General features: G+C 35.8%; 1 protein-coding gene across 1 annotated transcript in view; it reads right to left on the bottom strand.

Annotated features, from left to right (window-relative positions):
* Positions 1-19,887, bottom strand: part of LOC135480827 (whirlin-like) — a 36,270-nt gene that overhangs the window by 6,925 nt on the left and 9,458 nt on the right. The window contains exons 3-8 of the mRNA XM_064760755.1: positions 5,629-5,838; positions 5,152-5,277; positions 3,598-3,797; positions 1,657-1,699; positions 996-1,208; positions 362-457 (exon numbers count right to left, since the gene is read on the bottom strand). Of these exons, the coding sequence (XP_064616825.1) occupies positions 362-457; positions 996-1,208; positions 1,657-1,699; positions 3,598-3,797; positions 5,152-5,277; positions 5,629-5,838 (888 nt within the window). The remainder of the gene's footprint in view (positions 1-361; positions 458-995; positions 1,209-1,656; positions 1,700-3,597; positions 3,798-5,151; positions 5,278-5,628; positions 5,839-19,887) is intronic.

Raw genomic sequence — 19,887 nt, forward strand, 5'->3', positions numbered from 1 at the left:
TCAAATTTGGTTGGCTAATACCATGTCACTTGGAACACTGATTCTGCTGATAATGACTTAAAGTTGAAATATTAAGATCAACAAAACGCATTTCTTCTGAGTTACTTTGCTTATCTATCAAACAGATATTAATCTGCCAGTTTTCATCTATTACTGATCTCATCTCACTGAGATAAACTTTTTTCTTATACATTTGTGGTATTGGTACTCTATATTAGTGCCTTTTAGTTAAAATTTGCCTATGGCCTCCAATGATTCCTAAATACTACCTTGGCATTTTATTAATAACACAGGTATGGGCCACATCATTAACAGCTTGGAGCTGACTTGTTATGGGGGAGTCACAAATTAGCTGTTGTACCTTGATCATTTCAACTTCTCTTCTCATGACAAGGGCGTCATACTTATCCAGGTCCCTGGGGTACACCAAATTCCTGATTTCAGTCATAAGCGAAAACTACAAATAAATTTAAAATAATCACAATTAATAAATTCCAAACACAAAAAATACTAAAAACACCTATTGTTATTCAGAAAGGAGAGCAAAACTGTAGAGGTAAATTGCCAATGAGTAAATTACCAATGTTAGATTTTTTGCTTCACATGATAGCAACAATTTCCATAGCAACACACAAAGAAAATGTGCAATGTAAGATTTCTCTCCCCCCCCCCCCCACCAAGAACTGCAACTTTTTCATGGTTTCTATGGCAACACACTGGGTACAAGTTCAAAGTAAAAATTTTTTGCTCACAGGATGGCATCATTTTCAAAGTTTCCACGGCAACACTTTGAGTACATGTGTAATGTGACCTTTTTCGCTCACAGTACTTCATCATTTTCTTGGTTCCCATGGCAACATATATGGCCACCGTTTTTTCGGTGCTGTATAATTACAGATGGAGACTGATTCAGGCCTGTTTGAACACCATACACAACAATTCATCACTTCACGCTGTCAGTTTTTACAAACAGACAGATAAGTTAAGTGAAATACCTTAGCACTTGTGTTAAGTAAGTCACTTAGGGAGAGTACTAGCTCCTCCACACGGATAAACCATCTCTGGTAATCATCAGCGTGCAGACGTAACGTCTCCTGCTCGCTGCTGTTCAGCAGTTGACGAGCCCGCTCTTGTATCATGTCCCACTGCTGCGTGGCCATGGAGTTCAGCATCAGCTGTGACCCGGCCCCTCGCAGAAATGCTGGTTGCTGAAATCATGAGAGTTTGTTAACATTTATAATATGAATGAAGAATGTTCTCTCTGAAGTAATTCTGAGTCATAGTACACTGTTCTAAATTGAACAACTGATCAAAAAAAAAATCTGAAAACACCTGATGCAGAAAATTTTTAAAATTTTAAAATTACAGAACAAAAGCTATGTTGCATCATATAATTATTTATTAATGTGATAGTTACTTAATGAAATAAACAAAAAATGTTTGCATTTCTCTACAAATGGAAGAAAACGGACAGCCTGGGATAAACCACCAACATTTGGACTGCCCTCATAAAAATGAAATATTCTTAAGCATGATCTTGTATACAATAGGACATCATATTTGATCCCAGTTATGAAATAAATCCGAAAAAAAATGAAGAAACAAACTGAACATTGGGTAAACATCTGCAAAAATGATAAATATAATCCTCCTTACTTTTCCAGTATCACCGACTGTTTCTCTGTATGGATTTGATAGCCTGTTCACAAAAAAAAAACAATAAATAATAATAATTTAAATTCAAGCTAAAAATTAAATAATTAATTTCACACAGATTATTAATTTTGTTATTATTACATAGAAGCAACAACTGAAATAAGCAGTTGGGTCAGCTGGTCAAAAACAGAACATGGGTAAGGGAGAGAACTCCTCGTACCAGGCGCACTCAGGGGAGACAACTATAGTATGACAATTCTAGTCAAGACTAGAGGCTGTGCTGTACACAGAGCACATTAAGAAACTCATACCAAGAAAACTCCAAAAAGAGGATTTCAGAATATTTACAGTAATTAATATGCTCACAGAGCAGCAGGGCTGGAACATTCCCCTTGTGTTATTACATGCATGTAAAGGTCAATGCAGTACTTCTTGAGATACCACCCCGAACATTTTGTTAAACATAGATTCTAATACATAATACACCAAGTCATGGAGTGTGTAATTTAATATGCACACAGGGAATGGAACATCCACCCCGTCCTACTGTGTTCTACATGTGTACTCAAAACATGCAATATTTTTCACGATACCACCCCTAATATATTGCATTCCCTGTTATTGGACGCTGCACTTTGTAGCAACAAGCTAAAAAGTGTGCCAATTGTATATCCTTATGTGACCCAGCTGTGTAGACATAGTTGTAACACCACAAAGTTTACGGAGTCTCACGCGGGCACACAAAATTACACCAAATTATTATACACCTTTCACTGTCTATCTACTAATGTTGTGGGCATTGTGCCGTATATGTTTCATACTGCACATCGCCACTGGCAACATTCATGTTGCATATCGCCATCGGCAACATTCATACTGCACACCGCCACTGGCAACATTCATTTTACACACCACTATCGGCAACATTCATTTTGCACATCACCAATGGCAACATTCATCTTGCACGTCAACAGTAGCAATTGTTATGTCATTACATCTTTTCTCTCTAAACATAATGATGTGCTATTCATAAAAAGATCACCATGAATTTTAACACCTTAGTTTTGTGTCAAAGCTCATTTTCACTGATTAAAGTGTGCTAAAGTTCCCTCCCAAGCTGAAAAGAAGAGTCAGGAGTTGGAACTCTTTTGTCACCAAAGGTATAAACTATCCCACTGTGTCATGTGTATGGTGAAAAATATTAAGCAACCTTTGTTGACATTAATTTACCAATCAAATGTCTCACCCTGTTCCAGGAGCACAAAATGACACCTCTTTTCTCTGGAAACTTCTCAAGTTCACAGACGTTCAACTTCTCAATTTTCTCCATAATTAGTCAAAATTACTATGACACTTTTTCAGACACCCATGTTACAGTATATGTGATCAAAGATAGTTGCCTAACATTTTTGACAGGTCACATGACACAGTTGGACTTTTTCTACCTTTATCGTTAAAAGAGTTTGCGCTTGAAACCCCCCTATTGTGTAATCTTTGGTGTATAAAATATAGGGTTTGAACAGAATACCAGTTGATGTGGACATATTCTATTTTTGCAAGGCGTAAGTGTGAACTTGCAAGCTTGTTCCCACTTCAGCACAACACAAAAATAGGACTTGTCCACAGAGCCTGCACTACAGCCATCTAAAACATCAATGGAATCCAGTATTAGAGACTTCCATCTTATCACTTGTGTTAATTCAAGTAGAAAAATGGCACAGTCCAAGGGTTTCCAAGGGTTTCAGACTATTGTGTTCAGAGTTTCCTGCATTTCTGTAGACAAATTATCTGGTGTTTCCAGCTTGCCAGTCTGGACACCCTGATTATTATTCAAGGCCTTCCATCCCATTTTCCAGGGTTTCCACGCTCTCTCCAAAAAAAACCCCAGGACATTCTATGGCCAAGTGTAATACATATGCTCAAATACAGTAAAACACCTACTCTCTGTTGGAATGCGACCTGCGGATCTGATCAGACGAAAGCCACAGCGTCTTGTCGATCGTCGTTTTGGCATATGGAATCTTGCCAACATCCTTGATGATCATCATCATGTGACTGCTGTCCTTGAGAATGCTGACGGCCTCCGTGTGAGAGATGTCCAGAAAACTCTGACCGTTGATGTCCAAAATCTGGTCACCCATCTGGATAAATGAGACAAGAGGTTAAACTGACCAACTGAATGATGCATAACAAATATTTATTAATTTCCCTGTGGTAAAAAACATTTGTGGTTAAGTTTACTCCACAGCTATTTTGTTGGGGTCATATTCATATTCTTGCAATTTAATTTCAGGCTTAACATTCCTTACATATATGTCTGCCTACAGATATGTAAAACTCGCAAAATATCCACCTGACGTCATATATTGTCATGTCTAAAACTAATACCTTCTTCTGCAATGTGCAGAGCTCCTACAGTGTAAGCCCCATCCCATGTAAAACTAACAGTTTAGTTCCACCCTGTGATGAGTAAACCTAACACCTTCTAAAAAGTCCCACCTTGTGATGAGTAAAACTAATACTTTCTGTAAAGTCCCATCCAGTGATATGTAATCCTAACATCTCTACCAAAGTCTCACCCAGTGAGTAATGTCTAAAACTAACACCTCTAAAGTCCCATCCTGTGATGAGTAAAACTACCAACTCCTCCAAAGTCCCAGTCTGTGATGAGTAAAACTACCAACTCCTCCAAAGTCCCAGTCTGTGATGTGTAAAACTAGCAACTCATCCAAAGTCCCAGTCTGTGATGTGTGAAACTAACATCTCCTCAACAGTCCAACCTTGTGAAGTGTGAAACTAACATCTCCTCCAAACTCCCACCACCTGTGATGTGTTACACAGACATCTCCTGCAAAGTCTCATACTCTGATGTGTAAAACTAACATCTCTTCCAAAGTCTTATCCTGTGATGTGTAAAACTGACATCTCCTCCAAAGTTTCAGCCTGTAATGTGTAAAACTAACATCTCCCCTGAAGTCCCAGCCAATGTTGTGTAAAAATTAACATCTCCTCCAAAGTCCCACCTTGTAATGTGTAAAACTAACAACTCCTCCAAAGTTCCACCTTGAGATGTGTAAAACTAACAACTCCTCCAAAGTTCCACCTTGAGATGTGTAAAACTAACATCTCCTTTGAAGTCCAAGCTTGTGATGTGTAAAAACTAACATTTCTCCAAAGTCCAAGCCTGTGATGTGTAAATAACATCTCTTCCAAAGTTCCACCCAGCAATGTGTAAAACTGACATCTCCTCCAAAGTCCCACCTTGACATGTGTAAAAACTAACATCTCCTCCAAAGTCCCAGTCTGTGATGCATAAAACTGACATCTCCTCCAAAGTCCCAATCTGTGATGTGTAAAAACTGACATCTCCTCCAAAGTCCCAGTCTGTGATGTATAACACTGACATCTCCAAAGTCCCAGTCTGTGATGTATAACACTGACATCTCCTCCAAAGTCTCATCACCCTATGATGGATCAAGCCTACAACATACTCACCTTAAGTCCTGCTCTGTGAGACACAGAGTTCCTGTCCACCCCGGTGATGTAAATTCCCAGCCCAAACTCCCTCCCCCCTCGAATCATCAGTCCCAAGCTCGCCTCATCCTCTACGAAAATGTTTATCTGAAATTCCAACCAATCATTTTGTGTAAAACAAAATTCTCTACTGTAGAAAACATTGGAAACTTAATCTTCAAGTGTATGCTTGTCTCTGTACCTGACAATTAAGAGAAACTGAAAGTGTTTATGCTCACATATACAAATAAGTTTCATGTCAAGAAATGACTTAATTTTGAAATAATTTCATTTACTTGATATCAGTCATGTTGATAGTGCAAGGAACCCCAAAAATTGATCTGTGAACTTTAATGTTTTATAATGCACATTGCACTTCACAAATTTTTTAACATTAATTAAGCTATTAAAAAGTTAGTTGGCAAAAGTTCAGTTTGACAAAACTGACTAAACATTTACCTTGCGCTCATCTGCAGCTTTTAGTAGCATCAGGCCACTCCTTCTCTGGTCACCTGACCGGGCCTGACCAATCTGCTCTAGCTCTGGGGGTGGAGACACCGGCCGGCCACTGGGATCCACCCAAATATAGGACTGGTGAACAGAATAGGAACCAGGAATCCTCCCCACCCGACATATCACCAGGTCAAGTTTTCGTGCTGACCGAATTATCTGAACAAAAGAGAAAGAAAAAAATACACACTTAAACTTAATTTCATTGAAATGTTGACTGATAAAGTGGATGAAAGAAAAACAGACATGACAGAAGACCTCTAATCATAGAGTTACTAAATAAAGCAGTTGACTTAGTAACAAAAAGTTTTGTTTTTTTTTTTGAAATAAAGGCATTTAACCAAAGTTGCAACATTCCAATATGTACAATATAGAATTAGGCCACTTAGTAAATTAGTATTTTTTAAAGATTTCCTTTAATTTTTAAAATTTATTCGAAGGAATTTATCATAGTGATGCCATTGAAAATGCCTTTACTCGCCACAACACACATTTTCCCTGCCATAGCTAAAGAATCATATTTTTTTCAAAAATCAGGGCAGCAGATAAAAGTCAGGATGGGAAAGCAGCTATCTTCTTTTATGTACCCTTATTCCTTTCAATGTGAGCATGAATAACAAATTCACACGTAGTTATATTATGTTTCTTCACTATCACACGTAGTTATATTATGTTTCTTCACTATCACACGTAGTTATATTATGTTTCTTCACTATCACACGTAGTTATATTATGTTTCTTCACTATCACACATAGTTATATTATGTTTCTTCACTATCACACGTAGTTATATTATGTTTCTTCACTATCACACGTAGTTATATTATGTTTCTTCACTATCAACTACTTGTAATAACATACTATACTGAGATGGCTGAGGTAATCATTTGTTTGAAAATTTCAATTTATTAATTTGCCATTAGCAGATTATTTAATTTTATTCTGGTGATGAATTCATTTTTGTACTTGCTTCAACCCAGATAAGTATTAGTGCCTGACTGTTTATTCTGCACTATAATAAACTAAAAAAAAATTCTGACAGGCTTTCCTTCTTCACTATCCTAAAAAATACATGTGTAATGAACATAACTTTATTTTGATTGTGTGAGTGTGTGTGTGTTTTATGTCATACTTAACAATACATTACTGCCCTACCATTTGGAGCAAGTTGAACTTATAACTGTTAAAAAAAAAGAAAACATGGAAAAAATAACCCCTCAGCCTGTAAAGAACATGCTTGTCAAAACTGGAAAAACAAAACTTCATCTGGAATATCAAAATGAGGCTGGGTTAAAAAAAAAATTAGCCCACAAAAAAGATCCAAGAGAAGATAAAACTGAACCTAAAACAACTGAGCCAGGGGAAAACACAACAAATCTTTGGAAAAACAAAACTAAATCCTGCAAAACAAAACACATCCTGGGAAAAACAACATATTAAAAAAAAGCTGTTGGAAGAAAGTACTCACCTCTAAGCAAATTATGGGCCTATCATATATTTCATCTGTACATGTAATTTACACTTTTCAAGTGGCACAATTTGTTTGATAACGACTGATTTGCACATCTTTTAGTTCCACACCGAAAGTTTATGGTACAGCCTGATTCATTTCTTGTCAGAAAAACCTTCAGCATCAGCATCAAAAGTGTCATTTTAAGGTCACCATGTGCTTCTCAAAGTGCATTTTTACACGCCAGACTTTATGTGAAATGCAAATCAACTTAATGAAGAAGACTTGCAACCATGCAGATTAAATTTTAAATTTTAATTTTAATAGGTGAAGCAAATACTGCACGGGCACAGTGTCTGAATCATACTTGAGGTTTGGATGTATTGCAGCCATTCGTTGACAACACAGTTTGATAGCTCAGTCATAAAATACACACTTCTTTTTCGTATACTACCTGACCAAACTAAGATAATATAATACCCTGGTTCACAGGTTTTATAAAACCTCACAGCTACTAATACAACTGTAACTATCACTATACAAATCATATCATTCATTAGCTATGTGTTGCCATCAATCAAGTTCAATATTTTGGTATTACACACCACACAACAACATCTGATTAAAATATGGACCTGTATATGGATATGGATCAAAGACTACCACAACACCTTCGAAGGTATTTTCCTCGCAAGTGACCTGACATCTAGGTATGCATTCATTAAGGTAAAACATAAAACTGTTTTATATTATTCCATAGAAATTGATTCCTCATTGATTACACTGGTACCCAACACATATAAATATTCATAAAACCATCAAAATCACTAGAATATATTTGTTCCTTCCTAAACCACCAAAGAAATGACACATAAGTACTTGGGGGTGGGGGGGGGGGGGGGTCATTTAACAGGCTGATTCATCATGACCTGTCAAAGATACTTTCACCCAATACTCATGCTGAAAATGTTTGAGGATTTAGATGGGAAAATGCATGCATGCCCATGTATAGTCAGTCAACCAGTTTCAATGAAGGGCTTTATAAAATACATGTGCAATTATATTCAACAATGTTATTGGTGAAGAAAACTTTAGAAACAAGAAAAAATGTGTCCAAAGAAGACAATAAATAAGCTTAACTATGTAAGAAAATTACACAAATAATTTCTATATATATATACATACATTAATATACATAATTATATTACTGCTGTCTAGGGCGAAGACATTTTTACAAAACATGACATAAAACTTTTTCAAGAAGCCAATTCAGTACAAAAACTATATCACTGACAATCAGAGAAATGTTGATCAAGTACAAATATGCACCCCATGTCAGTGATCTTTAATGAGACTGAATGTGCAAACAATCAAACAAGCGTTATCAACCTTCACAGTCACCAACGCCCCATAAACAATAACAGTTGAGGAATCTACAAATTCACTGTTCACAGGTGGGTTTGAACCCCCACCTTGTATGTCCCAGTGCTTCAAGAGAAGTGGCTTAACTGCTGAGCCATGACTCACACTATCCACAGGCATTATTAGGGGACAATAAAACATACAATAAGGCTTCAGACAATCTGACAATGTCACTCTGGCACCTGCTTCATGCCAACTCAGACGTTCGCAAATTGATCATGATCTTTTTTTGTCTCCTAAGCTCTCTCTTTAATAGTCAGTAAACCTGCCTTCAAATCCATGAATACATACATACCTATTCTATTTTACTTTGGGTACGACAAGCTATTCAAAGTGCAAAATTCTACAATATCAAGGGTCAAAATGTTTGGTCATTCACTCATTTTTAAGGGGTCAAAATGAAAATGATGCCCTCAAACTGAGCCCAGGTCATCTCAAATATAACTTTCTATCACGCAGGTATTCTTAATTTCAGATACATATGTGATGGTTTCCTGTGTATTATCCACCTCCTTGTTTTCCAATGATATAAATAAAATTTTACACCTTCAAATCATATTGAATGACCTCAAGTTTTGTCCACGTCATCATTCTAAAGTGTTCAAAATATCAAACATTTGGAATTAAACACCATGCAATCAGATAAAAGAGTGTGTAACTTATATATATGTAAAGGGGAAATATCAGGATTTCCTTCAGTGATAAAAAGTGTTATTTCATATATGAAATATTATCACTTTTGTTATTTCATGTGAGATTTTATCACTTTTGTTATTTCACATGAGATATTATCACTTTTGTTATTCATTATGTAAGACATTATTACTTTTCACATGTGAAATATTATCGCTGTTGTTATACAGTTTGATATTTCACATCAAGAGGCCATGACTGAAAAAAATGACATCATAAACAAGTTTAGCAAACTTTAAATTTCCTACATCACACAACACCATACGATGTCACAGGACGTCATTTATATAAAAGGTCTGAAGGCCTATATCTAAAAATATTTCTTAACTTCTTCAATCTAACAAAACCATGATATGATATTTTTTGGTCAAAATATATAAAATAAACCAAATAATGAAGAGTGGAGTTTGAATACCTAAATACTGTCCTTGTTAAAGGTGCATGGGCCCAGATTTACTTTTCTGAGTAAAGTAACTCTGAACTTATGTTCTCAGCCCCACCTGTTTCTCCAATACCACATGCATGCAACTTTGCTGAGTGCTTTTCGATTTCTGTTATTACCACTTAAAATTAAAATTTAATTATTAATGTTTGAGAAAATTAATGCATGGATGATTCCCTTGGGCAACTGAATATAACACAACAAAATTGACAATCACCCAAGAGCAAAACTAAAGAGATTAAGATCTGAGATTAAATTCCTTTAAACCTACATTTGAAAGTGAACTTTGGGCCCTTACCGACTGTCAGGTTAATAAAAGGTACCATTTATTATATGCCTTAATGCACATACTGCGAATGGTATTTCCTACAAGTTGTAGAAGTAAAAAAAAAAAAACAATGTGTTAAAAAAAAAATGTGGCATATGAAATTCAGCTTTTTCCAGTTTTATTTAACGACAATCAAATTCTAGGAGTCTATTTGACAATCCTAGTGTATGAATCTGGGTCAAATTTCTGACCAATGGGGTCGAGAGCTTTAATCAAGGCTTTGTTTTCAACAGACCTTTCCGAGCTGCCAATCAAGAACACGCAGCTGACCAATCATAAGCAGTGGTGTTGCAAACAGGTCAACATTGGTTACAAATGTTCAATCTTTCTGTGATGTCATGGCGTCACAATAGGGGGACTCAGCCTTTATACTAATACCACTCAACCAGTCATTTCACTATTCCATTAATGCTGAATGCCAAGCGAGGAAGCTACAACTTCCTCTTTTAAGGTGTGATCCGACCCAGGATTGACAATGGATCTACCGTACCCTTAAGCAGATGTTCTACCAACTGAGCTATTGAGGCTGGTCAGAGGCACAAATGACATCTCTTTCCTTTAGGAACTTTTCAACTTCACAAACATTCAAATTCTCAATCTTCTCTATCATTCCTCCACTCTAAATTACTTTTTTGACACTTTTTTGGGACACCCATGTTACAGTGAATATGATCCAAAATAGTTGCCTAACATTACTGACAGGTCACATGATAAGGTTGGATTTTTTCTACCTTCATCGATAAAAGAGTTCGAAATCAAAACTCCCCTCTTGGGTTCACCGGGAATGGAGTGAAAAGTATAACATGACAAGAAGAGAGTGGTGGAACATAGGATGTAATGGATCCATCCATACACCCAAAAGCCTGACCTTGCCCAGTAAGCATAATGAGGCATGAAACATCAGTCATGCCAGAATATTAAATCAATAAAACCAAAGTTCAATTCTTATTTATTTCTTCATTATAAACGTGGCCTACACTGGAATTGAACTCTAGAACATGAGACTGTTTATTTTACAGATTCTCACAAATAACTAACTTGAAATCTATAATAAATGGACATACTTTAAAAGCATGTGTATGGTTTTGCTCTCCCCCCACCCCCCACCCCCCGGCTCCCCACCCCTCCAATCCCAACTGTCTGCTGAATGTTTAGTATGCTAGCTTTCATGAAGAATATATTCTGAATCATAAATACAGATAAGACATTTAACCTTCAAGATATCAACTGACAACCAGGGTTAATACAGCAAAGTTGGTTAAGTTTACAAAAACTGGTTCTTTTTTGCAGTGACCTTTTCAACTAGTACAAATTTACCTCAGTGTCATTTATATAATAAAAAAAAGGTTTGACAAAAAGACAAAAATAATTAATTACTTTCACACATCTGTAATCTGATTTTAATTTGAATATATTTTTTTTCTTGGATCGTTGTCTTACGTTGTTATTTATTAATTCATAACACTCATAAGCATGTCTACACTAACACAAAAACATCCACAAATTTAAGAAAAGCAATATTTATTCACTTAATCAGTGTGTTTCTTATCTTGCAGTAAAATGTATTTCACCAAATAACTGAACACATCTTGTATTAGTCAGCCTACGAATCTTAAACTCATGACTTCCCACAATGTCCAGTTTGATCAATTCATATGCCTGATTTACTGTAAACAATCAATCTTTTCAACCTGTACAGCAACTTTTTTCTGTGGAATTTATGCATACAATTATTTTGAGAATGACACCAGAAATGATTTGTTTTTATCACTAAGGTGCAAACTTCATAAAACGGTGCAAATTATTTCTCTGCACCCCATAATTCTCTCAGAATGTTTCAAAATTTTGGTCGCAGTGGTGATTGAAAAAGGCTGAAGAATTAGGGCAGCCAAGTGAAACTACAATGAGCTTAAGGTACGTGTACATAAAATTCCAATCAAATATTTCTTTATTTCACTTGTTTAATGCAATACTCAAAAATTTTTCACTTCTACGACAATAACTACGAAGTTACTGATAAACTTTCCCACGCATAACATACAGAAATCGTGGATGTACAATGAGGGACCCATTATATCAGATTTATTAAATGAGTTGTGTAATTTTCATTTGTTCCAAGCCTTTGGCAAGGAACAAAGGAAAATTTGAAATAATGAGTCATGAAGTCCATATCCTATATCTCATCATAATTTATTTTTAACGGTTTCAGGTGGTTGATAAAGAAGAAAATTTTTATTTGTTTTAACAAGTATGTAAATGAGATGCATACAAATTTATGTATGTGTGAAAAGGTTGGGACCATAAAACACATTTCCCAAAATATAGTTCTTGAAAACTTTGAGGAAATCTGTGATTTCTGAGAACAGAAAGCATAACACAATCCATTGGTGTGATAAGATGACAAGCTTTAATTTCTTTCAAAAATATCAGCATTCATAACTGCTCATTTGTCGAAACATCTGGCTCCATTAGTGGGATCTTAATCTAGGTCGTACCTCTATGACGTCACGCGATGACTTTCAGGGTGCGAGGAGCGCTGATTTCAAAAATCATACCGAATGAAATATTCAAATTTAGGCTTTTAACGCAAACAATTCACCTCAAACCTATTTGCTAGTCTTATTAACCAAAAGGAACTTGGAGAATGAAACAAAAACAGTGTCTACGACATTTCAAAAGGCTTTATTTTGGTTCCGTTTTGGGCTTTCCGTGCGATAGTAGACGTGATGTTGAATGAAAAGGTCACAATGAGCCCAATTATAGTGTTTGTTGTGGCAAAGAGAATGAACTAGACCCAAGAACAATCTTGAGGCACACCAGTTGCAGACGAGTTCATACACACGAAAGTCCTTGGTGCTCTACGAAGTAGCAAGGTAAGTTTGTAGGTGTTTAATTTCATTAAAATCTGACACCGAGGCATGCTGCCGTCATTGACGCCTCATGCAGTGACAGTTGAACTTATGTTTGTGACTATACCTGGTTTTTGGCATGTACAGTGTCAAGCATTTCATTTTCTTTCACCAGCTCAAATTTTATTCCCATCTATCCTATCTAGTGTATCAAAAACTTAACTATTTTGGTACCAAAAAACAAATGTCATGGTGGAGTAAGTGATCACCAGCCTGTTTGTTTTTTTGTTGTTGTTGTTGTTGTACTTTTTCATTGGATGAGCTTGTCAATGAAAGTTCTTGTGACATATCAAAATTTCAGGTTATTTATACAATGAGTGGTATATTGAAAATTTATGTCACTGTTGTTTATCACTAACACAGGAAAATTACGGGATATATATATATATATATATATATATAATATTGGTGGAAAACATGCTGATTGTCACTGACTGAGCACTGTAGTATATTGTACCTCACCATAATCTCCTCTATGCAGTGAGAGCAGGGAATCTATATTGTACCTCACCATAATATCCTCCATACAGTGAGAGCTGGGGGAATATATATTGTGCCTCACCATAATATCCTCTATGCAGTGAGAGCAGGGAATCTGTATTGTGCCTCAACATAATATCCTCCATACCTTGAGAGCTGGGGGAATATATATTGTGCCTCACCATAATATCCTCCATACAGTGAGAGCTGGGGGAATATATATTGTGCCTCACCATAATATCCTCCATACAGTGAGAGCTGGGGGAATATATATTGTACCTCACCATAACATCCTCTATGCAGTGAGAGCTGGGGGAATATATATTGTACCTCACCATAATATCCTCTATGCAGTGAGAGCTGGGGGAATCTATATTGTACCTCACCATAATATCCTCCATACAGTGAGAGCTGGGGGAATATATATTGTGCCTCACCATAATATCCTCCATACAGTGAGAGCTGGGGGAATATATATTGTGCCTCGCCATAATATCCTCCATACAGTGAGAGCTGGGGGAATATATATTGTACCTCACCATAATACCCTCCATACAGTGAGAGCTGGGGGAATATATATTGTACCTCACCATAATATCCTCCATACAGTGAGAGCTGGGGAATCTATACTGTACCTCACCATAATATCCTCCATACAGTGAGAGCTGGGGGAATATATATTGTACCTCACCATAATATCCTCCATACAGTGAGAGCTGGGGGAATCTATATTGTACCTCACCATAATATCCTCCATACAGTGAGAGCTGGGGGAATATATATTGTACCTCACCATAATATCCTCCATACAGTGAGAGCTGAGGAATCTATATTGTACCTCACCATAATATCCTCCATACAGTGAGAGCTGGGGAATCTATATTGTGCCTCACCATAATATCCTCCATACAGTGAGAGCTGGGGGAATCTATATTGTACCTCACCATAATATCCCCCATACAGTGAGAGCTGGGGAATCTATATTGTGCCTCACCATAATATCCTCCATACAGTGAGAGCCGGGGAATCTATATTGTACCTCACCATAATATCCTCCATACAGTGAGAGCTGGGGAATCTATGTTTTACCTCACCATAATGACCGGCATGCAGTAAGAGCAGCCGAATCTACAAATGCCTTTACATTTCCAACCATTGACGAAATTATGCATAAAAACAGAGGGATTATTTAATGTAATTAAAAGTAAAATAAAAGCATGAGTTGCAGATTATAACGAATCTTTACATGTCACATTTTTTATGGTGTTTTTTTCATAAACAATGCACAAGTAGAGACCTATAAAGCATTGAAAGCAAAACTACACCCTCATTTTTACAAACAGGTAAAAAACTGCACAGGTGACTGCACAGGTATTCAATGAAACAAATGCATGACTTGTAGATTACATCAAATCTGATTCATTCCACAGAATAACACATCTTTTGTGTATTTAAAGTAATACAGAAATGTGACGTGACAATGCAGGCATGGTGTTTTGTCTCCTGTCAAATAAAACTGAGCAATGGAGATTCTGGAAACTGGCAATGCCTCGTGTCATGTTAAATGTCACACATTTCAAGATCCAAGGACAACAAGTATACTATATGGCATGTCTTGACAGCGAAGTTCAACATGAGACAGTATTTAAAATAATAGATACTAACAAAATTATAAATAAAAATAAATAAATAAATAAATGTATTCATCCATTCTTTCTTTCCTTTGATTTATTCATTTAATTTTCCTGTTTAACACCATACTCAAGAATTTTTTTACTGATGTGATATTGCAATGAGTGTCACGGTTGGGGTAAACAGGAGAGCCAGAGGTAAACCACCGGCGTTTGGCAAGATACTTATGAGCTTTTCCTTGTGTGACATATAATTAAAGTATGCACACCATGTTGGAGGAAGAAATTAGCAATCTCCAATAAATTCAGGCTGCCCTGAACGATCATTAAAAAACATCATCAACCACTTAGTCACGCGGCAGTGCCAAATGCTTGGTCACAAAGCATTGTCAACTGCATGGTAACAAAGCATTGTCAACTGCTTGGTCACAAAACATTGTCAATCGCATGGTCACAAAGTAGTGTCAACCTCTTGGTCACAAAGCACTGTCAACCACTTATCATCAAGAAAGCTCCACACTGATGCCCATTTTGCATGATTCTGCTAGCTTTACAGATCTATGACAAGTGCTTTCATGTTTGTTTGGAAGGTACAATGACACATAAAAATGTAAGTTTCAGCAGCATCAGAAACAATTTTTGTGTGACATTAATATTTGCCTGTAAAAATGCACTTTTGGGGTCAAACGTTTGGGTTAAATATAAATTATTATACATCTACCTGTGAATACATTAATTACCTGAGGTTTAATTATTTTTCATTAGCCGAACTCTTCAGGTATGATGAATATGTACTTGAAATTGTGTAATATGTTAAGATCATAATCGCACATGATTCATTTACCCACGTTACAACTACTTCCTGTCTCAAAAGAGATCAGTCACGACCCAGAATAAATACCAGCACCAAAAACAGGATGGTTTATCTTCACGTCAGGCAGCTATGTCTGGCTGGCAGGTGGATTTATCAGCTACCTGTGCTCGCATAAATGATTAATGATCAAACTGATTAACACCATTGTGTTCAGGTAACATTCATGAGAAACTAAGGCCAACAGAATGTTTCTATAATGGTTTTTGCATCCCACCAAAAACAGTTGGCATAACTGTGCACGAGAAATTCTTTCATCATAGTATGGTTTTATTTCTCTAGCTGTACAAACAAAAAGTTTTTCAGCCAACCGTATTTTTAATTGTAGAAAAAACTCACCTTTTTCCAACTGAACTTTTCACATGGGTAGTGTGTCATCCCAAACAAACAATTTTTTTCTCGCTATTTTTTTTTTAAAGTTTGCACATTTAGCCAAAGCAGACAAGGCTGGCAGGATGCAAAATCACAACATTAATTATTATGCAAATCAACTTTCTTTGTTGTGCTGAATTCAATCTTTTCACATACTAGCCGTCTATTATACATGCAGGAAGAAAACCAAATCCACTGACAGAAAACCAAATCCACTGACAGAAAACCAAATCCAATGACAGAAAACCAAATCCCAAACCAAATCCACTGACAGAAAACCAAATCCACTGACAGTAAAGTTAAATGGACACTCAGAACAATTTGTGCACACTAAATTTTTAATTTGATTTTGGAGACAATACTACACTGGTTAGATTGGCCAGCTTCAGAGTTTTACAAAAAGCATAATTTTATCAGTCTACACAGAATAATGTCTTCAGGGTATGCTTGAATAAACACCTTGTAAACATGTGAAAAGGTTGAAGAATTACAGTACATACGGACTCATTCAGATAATTCATTACATCTATATATTATAAAAAAAGGCTTTAAAACAGATTTAAAAATCAGGCTTTGTCAGGGTGTAATTATAAGCCTTAAAAAATTTAGAGAAAAAATTACATAAGAAAACGATTAGACTTTTTTCACTGGTCTGTGTGTATACAATTACCCCTAGGGTATTAGAACTATCTTAAAATTTTAAACTTTGAAGATAAATGAAGCCTGCATGACATAATCTGTTTATCTCATGTTAATTAAGGCAAATTGCTCATCCCATTTCAAAACAGCACCCAAAAGCACTTTACTGATAAAATTTAGACCGACTCGTCAGAGTCAGTCTTCACTCTTTCTTCGTAAAGAGAATGTCAAAACAATTATGATTGGTCTGTCAAGTCAGTTAGATGCTACAGGAGATAACGAGCTAAAGGAAGACAGGTATCTTTACACTTATTGACCTAGTCTACTTGCCCTAAAATTTCCCCCATGACCAATTAAGGTATTCATTTAATTTTGCCTGATTCTGAGAGGTAAATGGATTGAATGAGTTTGGAGGTAATTGTTTGGATGGTAGGTGATACATGCCACTGAAAAATGTAAGTTTGCACACTGAAAGTTTTAATGTTTCACTCAAAAAAATAACTGCAAATCAACAGCACATCTTCTGAATTTCTTTTGTACTTGTCCATGATTTATACAAAAGGTAAAATATTTCATCAGAAGAAAGCTAAGGCAATATTAAGCATAATGGGCAAGCCCCGATACAGAAATATCCAAAATTGGAATTAAAATAAACTGAAAATGCACCGTATTTTGTCAGCTAGGTCTTGGCATGTTTGTGATTTCCCAGTTTTTCATAACTTTCTGATCATGTTAATATGTTTTCAACAGGAAAAACCGCTGAGATACATAAAATATTTATTTTTATACACACTCCCATCTCCGACATTGAGAAAAGGTTTACTGTGCCCGTGAAACAACAATTTAAATTGATGTGGCCTTACAACTGAACAATCTAGTCATTATAGTTATTATTACAGAATAATACCCTCAGAATGTGCCTGAATAAACACCTTGCAAATATTCAAAAAGGTAAAGAATTACAGTAATCAAAGGACAGGTAAACTGACAAGATCAGCTGGATTTCTCTGGTTATTTGACAAACATCACAGTCACTGTCATCACACAGCTCTGGTTTTACTCTCCATGTTGTTGTCTTTCATAGTTTAGACTGAGGTTAATTTTGTATCTATTCACTTAATGTTGGTTGAGCGATCTAATGAAAAACTGACATAAGCAGAATTTCCTGTTCTGTCACTTAGACTGGAATTCAATTAATAAAACACATCCAATAATATATATTCTCAAAAAAAAATCTCACTTCAGGTTCAGATAATATGCAGTTAGGTGCACAGAAAAGATGAGTTGATAAAACTGTGAAATGGTCAGTAATAAACTGAAGGGGGTTTTTCAAAAATTTTCTGCACAAGTGAATTTCATGTATTGAACTGACAACTGACAGTACAATCAAAACAGGCCTGCCCATGGGGGAGCAATACCAGAAAAAACAACACTTACGTTTTTCTGATAAGAAATTAATCAAGCTTCACAAAAAAACTCTTAAGTTGCGCTATATGAGGTGAATGATCGCAATCTGAATGAAGCAAAAAATGTGTCAACTGAAAAATGCTTAACTTTTTCTGATCTGTTCTGATGCTGAAAATCCACAGCCTTTTTTCTGCCAGGTAGGATTTAGATGATTTATTTCCATTTAAACTGAATGGTTATTGTATATTACGTATCAAGGCCATATTTAGCATGTCTAGAGACATTTTACTAGCAGAAAATGTTTGGGCTCCCAAACTGTTGTGTGCCCAAACTAATCCAGCTGTATTAAAACTGACAAGTAAAGTCTACAAAAATAGTAAGGTTTCCCAACACAAAAGTTAAAATTTCCTACAAATTTCTTCCGTTCACATACTTGAAAGCAGTCTCAAAAAAGCATAATTTCAGAGTTGCAGTTTATGAAAGTTCTTTTGTCATACACAGTCACAATGTCAATTCCAAACATGTTAAAGTTTGGGATCAGAAAGATTTTTTCTTGATATGAAACTGAATATAGAGAAGTAAGAACTGAAATAAATATTCCATTTTTGTTTTAAATTTTATCTATTTTTATGGTCTGAAACATTTAATAATTAATTTGATCCCTATTTCCAAAAAGTATTACTGCAATTCAAACATGCCCAACGCTTGAGTACGGCGTAAAACACCAATCAAACAAAATAAATAAATAAAACCAAATAAAAATATGCCCCCCCCCCACCCCAGCGAAAGCTGCTTCATCTGCTAAATTTACTTTCTGGTCAAGGATCATGTTAAAAGGAATGTTTGTTAAAAACAACAGGGTGATGCATATCCTTTTGAACTTCCTTTTGAAAATCAAGTAATGCCATGTACAACAGCCACAAATAACAAGCACAAGGAAGTCACATTGCCGTCCCGCAAATGACGCAGTTTTGTCTCCAGGTTTTTTGCCTGACAAAATTTAAGTCATCAAACAATTAAACATGAAATATTGCTCAAGGGCAAACATAATTATTTACCACGTGCACGCGCAGTTTTTGTAGAGATACGGAAATCTTCTAGAATTCACGATAACTGAATGTATCTATTGAACACAAAACACTGATGTGGTAAAATTAGGAGTGCAAACTTTGCCATGTGCAGTCTGAAAGACCGTCACATATTTGTGTTGGCCACCACAAAGAGAACTGTTTGTTCTTGTTAAACATCTCTTTTTTTTTGAATCCTTGAACATATCTATATAATGTATGTGAACTTAAATTTTCTCCATGGGAAAGTTACTCATTTCACCCAATTCAGAGAGTTCTATTGATATTAGATATATGTATTCAAGTTTGTTTGGAAGGTAGGATGATATCCTGTTGGGGAAAAGTTAAGTTTCAAAACCAAAGGAGTTTATGACCATTATTTGCCTATGATAATTTATCTTTCAAGCAAATTTTTACAGCAAATACGGTAATCTTGTATATTATCTTTATAATTACAAGGTGTACTTTTTTTCTATTCATTTCTGATCTACAAACCA

The sequence above is a fragment of the Liolophura sinensis genome, chromosome 13 (assembly GCF_032854445.1).
Source record: "Liolophura sinensis isolate JHLJ2023 chromosome 13, CUHK_Ljap_v2, whole genome shotgun sequence".
In the NCBI taxonomy this organism is placed as follows: domain Eukaryota; kingdom Metazoa; phylum Mollusca; class Polyplacophora; order Chitonida; family Chitonidae; genus Liolophura; species Liolophura sinensis.